The sequence below is a fragment of the Sarcophilus harrisii genome, chromosome 2, assembly GCF_902635505.1.
Source record: "Sarcophilus harrisii chromosome 2, mSarHar1.11, whole genome shotgun sequence".
Taxonomy (NCBI): Eukaryota; Metazoa; Chordata; class Mammalia; order Dasyuromorphia; family Dasyuridae; genus Sarcophilus; species Sarcophilus harrisii.
The window spans coordinates 484,818,067-484,831,143 of record NC_045427.1 but is presented as its reverse complement, the minus strand read 5'-3'; the positions used below and the strand labels follow the sequence as shown (position 1 = coordinate 484,831,143).

The 13,077-nt window shown below is 37.8% G+C and overlaps 1 protein-coding gene across 11 annotated transcripts in view; it reads left to right on the top strand.

Annotated features, from left to right (window-relative positions):
* Window positions 1–3,441: 3,441 nt before the first annotated feature.
* Window positions 3,442–13,077, top strand: part of TSC1 (TSC complex subunit 1) — a 40,023-nt gene continuing 30,387 nt past the window's right edge. For 2 of the 11 annotated variants that reach the window (XM_031954885.1, XM_031954886.1), the window contains exons 1-2: window positions 3,663–3,768; window positions 12,621–12,683. Coding sequence is in view for 1 of the 11 variants with exons in the window: in XM_003775243.4 (XP_003775291.3) it covers window positions 3,554–3,556 (3 nt within the window). In the remaining 10 variants the exon portion in view is untranslated. Of the gene's footprint in view, window positions 3,557–3,662; window positions 3,769–4,339; window positions 4,509–12,047; window positions 12,142–12,620; window positions 12,684–13,077 lie in introns of those variants that run through there. The other 9 variants (XM_031954888.1, XM_031954889.1, XM_031954890.1 and 6 more) reach the window with 8 other exon arrangements.

Here is a 13,077-nt window from a genome sequence, read left to right as displayed (position 1 = left end):
TGCTACCACTTCCCTTTGGTACCACTTGTGGTACCCAAGAGGGACCATTTGTTCCTCTATTAAAATGGAAGCTCTTTGAGGGTAGGGATCATATCACTTTGTGATTTTTATTTCCAATAAAGTTCTTGGCACATAGTAAGCATTTAATATGCAGGTTTCTTTATTGATTTACTCTTCTGTCTAACACTGGATTCTTTCCTAACACAACCCCAAAAGGTAGTCATCTGGTCTCTTCAAATACTTTCAATGATAGGCAACTTTTAAGATAGTCTATTACATTATCAGATAATTCTAGCTGTTACTTTCTCTTTATATTAAGTTGAAATTTATAAATTCCACTTGGTAGTTCTATTTTGGTCTTCTGGAGCTACCCAAACAAGTTTATTCTATCTGGTACTTGGAAATAACACTGGTTGGAAGGACAGTCAGTTCTAGGATTGTAGGTAGGGTAAATGAAGGGGAGTGAGTTATCAGAAGCTGCAAAGCTTTGATACCACTGATCAGCCCCTCCTCCTATATATTCCTCCTCCTTGTTTTTGCATCCTTAATATCTCTTCAACCCCAAATTGTTCCTTTTCTGATTCCCCTCTCTCACCAAGTGTAGTCATTCCCCCAGGCTTTGTCCAGGGCCTTTTTCTTTTCTCTTGCTATACAGTCTCTTCTTTGATGATCTCATCAGCTTTCACAAGTTCAATTAATAGTTCTTTTGAAATTAAATTGCATTACTTTATATTTAGCTATTTGTGTATGTTTCATTTTCTATAATAGAAGCTCTATGATGACAGAGAACATTTTATTTTTATATATATATCCAGTGCATTGCACATAGTAGGTGCTTACTGTATTGTACTTACCATGTTCTAATCTGTCCTTTGTATATATTATATTTTAATTTGTATTACATTTGTGTAACAGTACTTTACAAGACTGAGCTTGAGTTTCATTTCCTTCTCTTCCTCTCTCCCTGAAATTCTTCCCCAGTACAGTGCCTTGCACAAAGGAGTCACTTAATAAATGCTGAATTGATTCCAAACAAACATCAGGTATGACCATTTTTCATAGCTTTGGTGGTAATGGAAAAAAGCAGATCTGAAAATGGGAGTTTGACTCCTCTCACACATTTCATATACATGTAAGGATCACAACGCCTTTGATTTTATATTGAAGTATTAAAAGTCTACTATGTACTAAGAATTGTGATTAAAAGGGCAAGAAAAACGTCCCTGGTTTCAAGAATTTTATGTTTTATTTACAATATTGATGGTTAAGAGTGCTGAACTGAGGAATTTATGTTTTAGTTGTGTCTTCAATTGCATTTTAAGCATTTTTAGGAAGGATCATGTTTTAATCTTCTTTTTTTTAGAAATTCCTCCTAATTCTTAGCATACTTCTGGCCCTATGTGGCAGATGTAGAATAAGTAATTGTAGAACAAATAACTGATTTCACAGTCACAAATTATGATCAAGGGAAGAGAAAGGTAAATTTAACTTTACAAAGTAGGCCAGGCAAATTTCCAAGGGGATCACATCTAGACTTCTTTCTTTCTTGGATTCTTCAATAAAGGGCAAATACTTATATGTATGTAGTTTCCTTATAGCCAAAACTCCTTTGGTGAAATGCTTTAGAAATCCACAGGTTCTTCTTGCCTCCCTGCCTCAAATCCTGTCTTCTTTATCTCTTCCTTATCTCTAAAATAAAAATCCAAAATAAACCAAGTGTACATTTTAGTGGAGGAATGCCTTCAGTCAATCAGCAAGTATTTAATATATGCCAGATTCAGTGCTAAGCACTGAGAAAGGGAAAACAAGATTCTGGCTCTCAGGGAGTCTATATTCATCCAGATTCAATCTGTAAATAACTGTGTCTGTATTGCTATCTCTCTCCTTTCTCTGATCTTATATATCTGTATAAGATTCTCATATAGCACATATATTACATATATATTCAACATAGATGAAAGATATTGACAGAGAAAAGACACTTAGAAATGGGAAGAATGGATTGGGAAGGAAAGGTCTCCTTCACAAGGTGAAGGAAGCCAGGAAAGTCAGGAAGGTGAGGAGGAAGAACATTCCAGTATAGGAAAAGACTCGGGAGTCAGAAGATAGTGTCCTATGGGAAGTGTCAAGCAAGCAGGCAGTGTAGCTGGATCATAGACTACCTGCCAAGGTTTAAAAGTGTAAGAAGACTAGAAAGATAGGAAGGATTGCCGTTCTGAAGGGCTTTGAATACCAAACTAAAGATTATATTTGGTTCCCTTTTTTTTTTCTCTTGTGTTTTTCCCTTTTGTTCTGATTTTTCTCTCCCACCATGATTCATAAAAAATCTATTAAAAAAAAATCAATGTATGTGTATAATCAGAGAAATAAAGAAAATAATTTTTAAAAAAGATAAAGAAAAAACCAAACCTTTATATTTGATGCTAGAGGTGGAATTTATGGAGTAGGAAAATGGCAAGCTTTAGGAAGGGCACTTTGACCACTGAGGGGAGGACAGATTGGGGTGAAAGGAAGATTGAGGTAGGCAGGCAAATCCGACCAGAAGGGCTATTTCAGTAGACAAGGTGTAAGAGAACGAGGGCCCGAAGCAGGCTCTGTAAATAGAAAGAATGTACGTAAGAGATGTTTTGGAGATAGAAAGGACAAGACCTGGGATGAGCGTGAGGATGCCCCAAAGGTGGCAAGCCTTCATCATCACGAAGGCCTTCAACAATAACAGGGAAGTTTTGGGAAGAAGGGCAGGCTTGGGGGAAAGACGCGTTCTGTTTCGGACGCGTGAGTTTGAGACGCCTGGCGGGCCTCTCCTTTGAGACGTCAGTGAGACCTCTCGGACCCAGTCCAGAAAAGAACGGGGCACGAGTCCGCAGTGCGCCGAAGGGAGGAGAGGGGAAATGGTCTGACAGGGCTCCTCAAGCTGTGGAAGCTGAACAAAGGTATCTGGGCGCCAGTCCCGGTTCTTTCGCTTCCGCATGGTGCAAGTCTTCTTCTTCCCCCAGGAAAGCGCTCTATTTTAAGGGATTGCTAGGAGAATTAAACGCTCCGTGCCTGACGCTACCTTTAAAACGCGGAGAGCAGAGATATTTTTGTGCTGGGGGAGCTTCCAAACCAGGCCTGTCACAAGCAGCGCCTGGCCTGGGTCCCCCGCTTCCCTCGGGAACAGGGTCTCCACAAGTAATCCTACAACGCAGCAGGAGGCAAACGAGGAAAAAGCCAAACAAACAGAATGGCAGAAAATAGCCCAAACCACGCCCGGGCCGAAGGAACATGTTTATCCCTCCGGAGCAGCGCCCCCACCTCGGAAAGAGCCCGTCACGTGACGCCACTCCCCCCGCCCCCCCGCCCCATTTCTCGTGGCTCCTCCCGCAGCGCCGGCGCTTCTTTCTGCCGCCTTCAAAGTCACAAGACTTTACCGTGGCCTCCTCTCTCGATCCTTCCGCTGGTTCCCGCCCCCCAGCACACTTTTATGCTCACTCTAGTTCTCCTAGACACATTCCCATCCCACAGATAGGTATTCTTAACCTTCTGTGGAGAGTTTATCGCTCGGAGGACGTCCATGGTAAATACCCACAAGTAACCGGGGGGGAGCGGGGAAAGGAGGGGATGGTTCAGCGAGCCGGGGACTCTTTTCTGTGGCGGAGGTCTCCGAGGCTTTTGCAGCACGCGACCCAGGAGGGGAGGGGGAGGGGGGCGCTGTACGGCCAAGATGGCGGCGCCCTGTAGGCTGGAGGAGCTGTGAGAGGTAAACAGCCGAGGGGGAGGAGGCGGTGGGTGAGTATAAGGGTGTCGCTCTTCTCCTCCTCACCGGGGACCCCTGGGACGGCCCGCGCTTGGGAAGGCTTGTCGGGGAGGGTCCTGGCAGGAGAAGGGGGCGCTGGTGCTAGGCGTTTGGGAGCAGGGGGCTTCATTAGCGGCCCCCTCCCTCCTTTCTTTCCTCCTCCTCTCTTTCTCTTCGGGGGCCGGGCCCTGCGGGGACTGGCAGCTCTCAGGAAGCGGGGGGGCGGGCCCCCTGGATTGCTCCTCGGACCCTGCCTGATCCCGGGCCCCCTCATCCCTCAGGCCCGGCGGCCAGGGGGAGCCCTGAGATGATGGGCCCTTTTCCCTGCACCGCCTCCTCTCCACTTCGTGGGGTGATAGTTTCCCCGGGGGGGGGGGGGGGGGGGCGGGGAAACACCACAGCTTCTCTGAGGAGATCGGGGCTCTTGACTCTTTCAAGGGAAGATGAGGGGAAAGAGCCTCTTGGAAGGGTCGAAGAGAGAATGAATGGAGGGAGGTTAAGTGTCCTGTTGCACTTAGTTGAACCTCATTTTCTCTCTTCCTCCTACACTTTGCCTCGGTTGAGATTTATCTTAATTGAGTGCTTTGCACTTTGGGAGCTTCAGCGAATTCACAGGGTTTAAAGCTGGAAGAGACCTTAGAGATCGTCTAGTCTAATCCCTCATTTGTCAAATGAGGAAACTGAGGCCCGAGAGGACAAGTGGTTTTGCCCGTTAATTGATGATGACGTTAAGGTAACTGTCAGAACAAGTAATACTTAAAATGCTATTTGCAGTGACTTCGGACCAACCACAGGTCACCCATTCATTCATTTAAGGGAACAGAGGGTGAAGAGACTGCTTACTGGAGGTAGCTGCTTTATTAAAAAGCATTTTCTTTGCATGCAGTGATAAAGAATTTTACTGTAGTATCAGTGATTCTTTTCTTTTTCTAGTTCCTAAATGTAGCTCATTCATTCCCTCATGTCCATATTTTATTCTTGTCATTCAGAGAAGATGGAGTTATTTAATCTTTTGGATTTCTCTTTCTTTTTTTGGGGGGGGGGGGTTCTTGTCTGTTAACATGAGAAATAGGCTACTCCCTCACCAAAAGCATAAAATGACACTATCATAAACATTGTATTATGTGTTATGTATGTAAGTATGTAATATGTTGAAAACATCCAGTACCTTTTTAACAGGTTAGATCTGGATGCCTCCTTTGCCCAGTCTTTTATTATACTTACTTGTGCACATGTTGGATACCTCCTATTTAGTTATAAGAATGGAGATTGTTTTTTTTCTTCCTTGTATCCCCATTGCCTAGCAGGTCATAGGCACTTTATAATTGTTGACATGAAGTATAAAGAACTTAATGTAGAAAGGTATATATAAATAGTTCAAACTATTTAGCTTCTATAGATAAGTATCCCAGAGAATGTTTTTCTTCAAGACAAAATAAGCTTTTGTGTTGGACTTTTGATAGTCAAGATATATAATTGCTATTATATGAAGTATTTTAATTTGAGATGTTTTATATTTTGTACTCTTGGGATAAACTTGTAGTTTTCCCAATTCAAACACATCCTGACTAAAAAGAATTGTTAATTTCAGGAGGCTACATTAAACCAGAGAACTCTTTGATTTATTCAGTGAACACCTGTGATCCTTAAATTGAACATCCCTAAATAAACCTTGAATATGCAAATGGATAAACTGATTTGGGACTGTGTAGGGAAATATGCTTTTAACAGTCATGCATCAGGCAAATGAGGCTACTCAACACTGAAACATTCTTTGCTATTGCCCTGGGGAGCTACAGAATCTTCTTATAACCACCTGGTGTAAACTTAAGGGGTATTTATAGTAGATATAAATGGAAAATACCACTTTCTCCATACCTACTAAAGTTAATATCTTATACAAAACACAAAACAACTATAGTATGTTATTTCTGAGAAGGCAGATGATGTCAGCTTTTCTTGCTTCATGCATTTCTTGGTGGCATGAAGCACATGGTGTGTTTTAAACCCTTAGTTAAAATGCCTTTGTCAGCTTCCTTAACCTGTTCATTCTAGATTTGAGAGCTCATAAACTGTCTCATCATGTGAATCATTGAACTCTCACTGACATATCAAAACAGAGTTCTGGTATATATGGTGTATTGGTTATGCAGTGTATTACTAGGAAAGCCCCTGATGCTTAAGTGCCTCATTTATGCAGTGAAACTGCACAATTTCATCAGTTAATCAGGGCAAATGAATAACTTAATAGCTTTCCAATAATCCTACAGTGGCAATTTCATGACTTCTTTTTCAGTTTGTATTTTCTTTTTATGTAGGTTAATTTATATAGCATGGTACTTGGATATAAATATTCAAGAAATCTTAGTTTGATTTTCATTCATTCAGCAAACATTTAATAAGAGACTGTTGCATGCAGAGTACTGTGAATGAAGGTTTTTTTTGGTTGTTGTTTTGTTTTTGTTTTTGTTTTTTTTAACTTATCTTAACCTTGGTGTTAGATGGAATCTAACACTATCTCAGATTCCTCTAGGAAATTGCCAAGGTACAATTTTTATTTCCTTGTCACAGTGGACTAAAGCTGTTGTATACTCTTAATAGTGCTCTTTTAAGTGCATATGTACCTGAGAGTCTTAATCCAGTGGCATACTGGAAACCTTGCAATAAAATAAATCAGTTTATTTTTGAAGGTTATTAAGCTGTGTGAACTTGTTGAATCACCTAACCTTTCCTTGGCCTCATCTTTAATAGAAGAGTATTGGACCAAAGAGGTCCCTTTCAGATTCTGTAATTTTAATTTTTTTCTGAAATTGGAACTTTTGCTATTCTTTACACATAGCAATTATCTCCTGATTCCCTGCCTTTTCACAGGCTCCCTTTCATCTTTGATCTATTCTTCCTCCTCATTGCCTGTCTTCCCTGGCTTCCTTCTACTCAGCTCAAACCCTGACTTCTTTAAGAAGCCCTTCCTGGTCAATTTCCATACCACCCCAATGTCTTTTCTTTGAGGTTACTTCCAGTTTATCTTGTCTGTTTCTTCTGTGTACAGTTATTTGCATATTGTTTTTCTCGCCAGAATATGAGCTCTTTGACAACAGGAACTGTTTTGCTTTTTTATCCTTAGCACTTAGTACATTGCAAGACATATAGTAAGTGCTTAATAAATGCTTCTTGAGTTCTTGACTTGAAGTCCCCAATTCTGGCTTGCCCCATCAAAATGCTAATAGATTTATAATATTTAATCTAGACTTTACCTGTTGGTGATATTTTTATATATTTAATAGCTTAGAAAAATTCACTCTTCTGAACTTCTATAAAATCTTGTTGCTTAACTTTTTTTCTTACTAATTTGTGAATTCCTTTTATTCCTTTCTTTAATATATTCTTTTAGTATATTTTTTAAGGGACTGATTGTTTTTTCATAGGAATTAGGAGTATAATTATATGTGAGAAGTGCTTATAAGAATAGTTTCCTTTTTCATACTTAAGTATGCAAAAGTTAATACAATGCAGTTTTTAAAAACCTGAATTAGAAGAGTCATCAGAAGTCATCTTGTCTTTCTTTGGTTTCTGAAAAGTTTTGCCTTTTATGATATACCCTAATTGCCTTTGCTCAAATACCTTAAGTGATGGAGACCATTCCCTCCTAAGGCATCCCATCTCTAATTGTTATGGAATTTCTCTTACTAGGAAGAAATCTGCCTTCCTGTGACTTCTTTCCTCCCTTACTCTCGGGAAGAGTTTATCATAGTTCTGACTTCTGAGGCCAAACAAAAGAAATTGACCCCCAACCTCCACTCTTTTTTCCCCCTCATATAGCTTTTCAAATATTTGAAGAAAGCAATCATCATCTCCTTGAATCTTCTAGGCAAAACATCCCAAAGTTCTTTAATAGCTCCTCATATGGCATGTGTGGTTTTGAGTTCCCCCATCTTTCTGGTTATTTTGTAGCTTGTCAGTGACCTTCCTAAAATCAGATTTCCACAATGAGCCAAAATGTAGCCCAAATGACTTGCTGGACAGAGGTATGTGACTTTCATTTTATATCAAAGGGCACAGAAGCAAAAATGAGCAAATATAGATGTTCCCATTTAAATTGACCTGAAAGCAAGCCTAATCCCAAACGATGTTATATTTGCCAGTTTCCAGTTAATTTTAATAACTATTGGTTATTTCAAGATAATAAAATAAGTAAAAAATTAGCCTTTGTAAACCTCTAGAATCTAAATGCTATTAAGTTAGTAGTCATTGCTAATTGTCAATAAAAATTCACAAAATCATATCCTTTACTCATGTAATCCTGTCTTTTGCTGTATAGGGGTCTCAGTGTCAATAAAAAGCAGAAGAGGGAGTCAAAAGTAAAGAGTGCTTCTGTGTCAGATGAGTGAGGAGGGCATTCATCATTGCATTTCCATATTCTCCTCTTAAAGACATTACTTGGACAAATGCCAGGCATGATAGTTATTCAAACCCATTGGTAAGGGTCTTATAAAGCAAATAGAATGATGATTTAATAATAATCTCATCTTGGGTTTGAGCAACAAGGTGCATTTTCGATGTTCATGTATCAGATCGGGTATAGGAAAAGATAAAAGATAAATAGCAACAGATTTAGGGAAAGGAATGTGTTCAGGCATACTATAATCCATAACTACTTGCTTTGACTTTAGCTGTTCACACAGTGTAATGTAAAGATACAGAAGTGTATTCATGTTATATTATTATAGTCATTTTTAGAAGTAAAGTTTTCTAATGCTTTAGATTAAAGAAGCAAGTATACATTGTACTCCTAATCCATCTTTTTAGTAATAACTTCTGATATAATATTTTTTTAAGATTGGTAAGCTTTGATAAGCATAAATTAATTTCTTGAATGACTAGCATACTGGAAAGTCCCCAATTGGTTTGTAGCTGGCAGCTTTCGTATAAAGATGGCCTATGGACTACCATGACTAAACCATTTTGCTTAAGACCATAGCCTAAAAGATGATATACCCTATCTCTAGCAATTAATTTTTTTGTTATTCTCCTTATTTTTAAACATGGTGCCACTTAAAAATCATATTTTTAATACTGAAGAACTTCAGTGTCTGACTTTGGAGAATAGGATCTGTTTCACAGCTTCTAAATAATTGTCAAATTTTGCAGTACACTGATGAGGAAAACCAATCCATTTTTGGCGTATTTGAATGTTGTACAACAACTCTTCAAGATTTATATAATATTGAGTTTCTTCTTTGTTTGAACCTAAAACCAAGCATTTATCTTAGCATTTCCTGTATCTTGCTTTCAACTCTTTTTCTTTAGTGGTCATTAACCTTGGCACCCATGGTACTTCGCAAGTATATGTTCAACATGCTGATGAAATGACAAGTTACATTTCTGATCCCATGGATATCCTATAAGATCTCCAGGATTTCTTATGTCTGACTCAGGGAAGACAATGCTAAATAAATCTTTCTTACAATAGTCATTTCTGCCTCTTGAGACAGTTGATTGGAATGTATTTCTGAATTCACAAAATAGGGAGCAAAGCTGTATCTGATTACTGGACTAAAGTGGCATGTATACTGTTGAACCTAGAAATTAGTAAGTTGAAGCTCTCTACTGCCTCTATTAATGTGACCTTGGAAGGTAGTACAGCTGAAGAGACAACACATGACCATAGACTTTGGCAGGTTTAACTAACAGCTGTTTTTCTCCCTGGCAAGTAGTGTTCTCTTTTTTTTTTTTTTTTTTTTCTCTCTTTTTCCTAGATCATTCAGTGCTGTTCAAGATACTTGGTATCATTCAGAATATAATCAGGGCAAATGATAGCATATGCTTTTGCTTTTTTTTGGTTAAAGAAAAATGTGAGGGAACTTTGTACACACTGTGCAACACAAATAACCATAGTATATCCAAATTTGCCTTGGCCTTTAATAAAAATATTAACATAATAGAGTAACTTTATCTTCTTTTCCATTGTATTAATACTTTAACCCATTTCATCAAGTGAATAGCTCTTTAATATTTATATTCAGCAAGAGAGTAGAAACAGTTTTGGGGAAGGATAAAGTTCATATTTATAACTTGTATTTTTATTTGTAAAACCAGTCCCACACTACCTCAAAATGATTTTTTTAAGTACTGTTAACTTTGACAAATAGCTCTTTCTAGGGAAAATATGAAACTTTCTTCCCTGAATCCTGAGAGTTCTAAGGCAGGATTTCCACCTAGAATACTTTTAAGGGCATTTTAGATCCTTTTTTTCAACTGCAGATGATAACTGATAGGTTCAAATTCATAGCTGTTACTTATGCACTTGAAAAATCCAGGGCTATCTCCAGTCATCTTGATCCAGATGGCTCTAGAGGGGAAAGTAAGGCAAGTAACTTGGCACAGCTCTCCCTCAGTTAAATTCCATTCATTTGCATGTCATGGTATCATTTCCTTGTTGTCATGGTCTTCTTTAAGAATGAAGGACAAACAACAATCTCGTAGATAAGAATGTAGAAAAAAACTTTACAAGTTCATACTGTGATGTGGTGGTACATGCCTACAATCCCTAATTTGGGGAAAAGTTGATGTATTATTTGAGCTTAGAATTTTGAGTTGTACTTTCAGCCTACACTAAAGAGAAAACCCAGTTTTTAAAAAAAAATTCATATTAAGGTCACATATGAATAGCTTAGAATTCATATCTACCCTGTGTTCAGATATGAAAACAATCCACTCATGAACCCCAGAAATGAAACCCATATGAGGTTGTTTTGAAAGTGGATAACTTGTTGTTCTTCCCCAATCTATTCCAGCCTCTCCTTTTTTTTTTTTTTTTGGTTTTGCTTTGCTTACATCTTTTATTATAGTTTCATATTTTAAATTATAATATTGTTGTCTTCTAAGTAAAATACAAGTTTCTGAGGGCACAGACAATGTATTACATTGTCTTTTTTTCCCCAAATCCCTAAGATCCAGCTCAGTGTCTTACAGGCAGTCAATAAGGAGTTCAGGGATTCTTCATTTGGAGTTCATGAATTTTTTCTTAAAATCTGTAACTATCCCATTATAATTAGCTTCCTTTATGATTCTTTGTATTTTTTTATGCATTTAAAAACATTTGAGAAGGAGTCTGTAAGCTTTGTTAAACTTCCAAAGCGGTCCATGACACAAAAAAGGTTAAGAACTTCTGAAATAGTTGTTTTCCTGTTGAAGTTAATTTCTATAATTCACCAGTTGAACAAATTGAGTGCTTGTTCTGTTACATACCATGAGGAATTCAAAGATTGGCAACATTTCTGACTTTTGAAATTTATTCTTGTAGAGCAGAATATGAGGAATTCAAAGATTGGCAACATTTCTGACTTTTGAAATTTATTCTTGTAGAGCAGAATAAGGCATTGATTATTATACAGAATGTAATGTGAATATGCATTAAGTGCAATAAGAGGAGGGATGTAAAAATTAAAAGGAAGAAGAGATTGCTAGAAGGAAAAAAAATCAAGAAAAGCTTTGTGGTAAAGATGTCATTTGAGCTAGACCTTAAACGATAGGCAGAAGTTAGAATGTAAAGAACATTTCTAGGTAGAGGAAACTACATTAAGAAAATAAGGAAAGAGCAGAAATTGATAGTGGTGGATAGTTCCAGTAGAAAGTTTTAGGAGAATACGTGGTTAGGATTGTAGGAGAGAAAACTGGAAAAGATTTGGGTGTGGTATATGAATGATCACAATTATCCTTCTGTTGCAAATTTTTTAGGTTGATAATATGGACTGGGAATAAATATAAATTGGGGAATCTATTTGACTCACTAGGCTAAGCAGCTAAGCTTCTTAAAGACTTGAAGTCTTGTATGCTAATCCTAGTTATCTACTAGGTTTAGAGACCTTGGTTTAGGTCCTTCTAATTGTTTGTCTAACCTACTGAAATGGACCTACCCATAGCTTTGTAGAATAATTTCTGCACATAATGTACTAATGGAGAATTGTTCCTTTGATTACCAGAAAATGTCTGTTTAACCTTGATGTACAATCTTTTCTATCAGCTGGATTAATAAAGTTAAATTGGTAAAAGATCAACAGTCTAGTTTTGACTAAGATTGGCTATTTTTTAAATAACTTAGTTGCTTCTAACTTACTGGTCTTCATTGCTAGGTAAATAAAGAATATCATTCGTAGAGCCACACTTTCAGTGGTTTAATTCATATTAAATAAATATACACCAAGTAAGCTTTTGCCCTTCTGCTTCATAGGCTATTTCTGTCCTCCCTGAACTTGCCTTAAGATACCTGCATTACAGTCTGGTGGGTATAGTGCCTCAGTCAAAATCCTCACTCTTCACTGTGCCAGACATCAGAAGTGAGAGCCCCTCAGGGCTTAACTCATTTGGTAAGTGGTGAGATGGGGGAGAGGAGGAGGGGAGAGAAGATAAGTCAGCAATGTGACATGAGAGGACAAAAAATTAATAATCTTAGGAGAAGTAAAATCTAGATCAAAGGAAACATAGGTCCTATTACACTCTACATTTGCAAGACAGTATTTTAAGCTTTAAACAATTTAGACTGTCCTATTTTAGGAAGGTCTAGATTTTGTCCAAAGAAGAATCATAGGAGCATTGAAGGGTCTGGAAAACATGTCATGATGAATGGTTGCAGGAACTCAGAATATTTAGTCTGGATGAGAGGAAACTGGAGGCAAGGAGGGGGGGCACATTAATTGATTTCTACTCTTTAGAAGGCTGTCACTTGAAATTTTAGACTTATTTGAGTAGATGACTTCTAAGGTCCCTTCCAACTCTAATATTCTGTGAGCATATTATATTATAAGATTAGTTTTGTATACTTATGTAGTGTTTTCTTTTTCTTTAGAGATCATGAAAGACACCAGGTTGAGAGCACTGGAAACTGAAGTACTTATTGTCCATAGAACAGGTAGAACATAAATATCTTATGTTTTGTCATTCTCATTTGGGGTAAATGAGGGCAAAATGCTTAATGTCAGTTTTGGCTCAATTCCTCCACTAAGGGGGAGTGTATTTTCCATTTTAGACATTATTTTAGAGTTGACTGTAGTCTTAATGATCTTATATTTGGTCTAATATTGCTGACCATTTTAGTAAGAGTGTCATCTGTAGCAGAATAGTGTGTATATATTTTGAGGAGCTGAGAAGGAAAGTTGTATTTGGCATGAATATTCATGCTGTTAATTAGCTAATATAAGTCATTCTGTATTGTTAATGTTGTGACATTTATTACCTTCATATAAGTAAGCTCTGGTGGATAGTGATGAACTTATGAGGTAATAAGCTTGTTATTACCTTAGTAA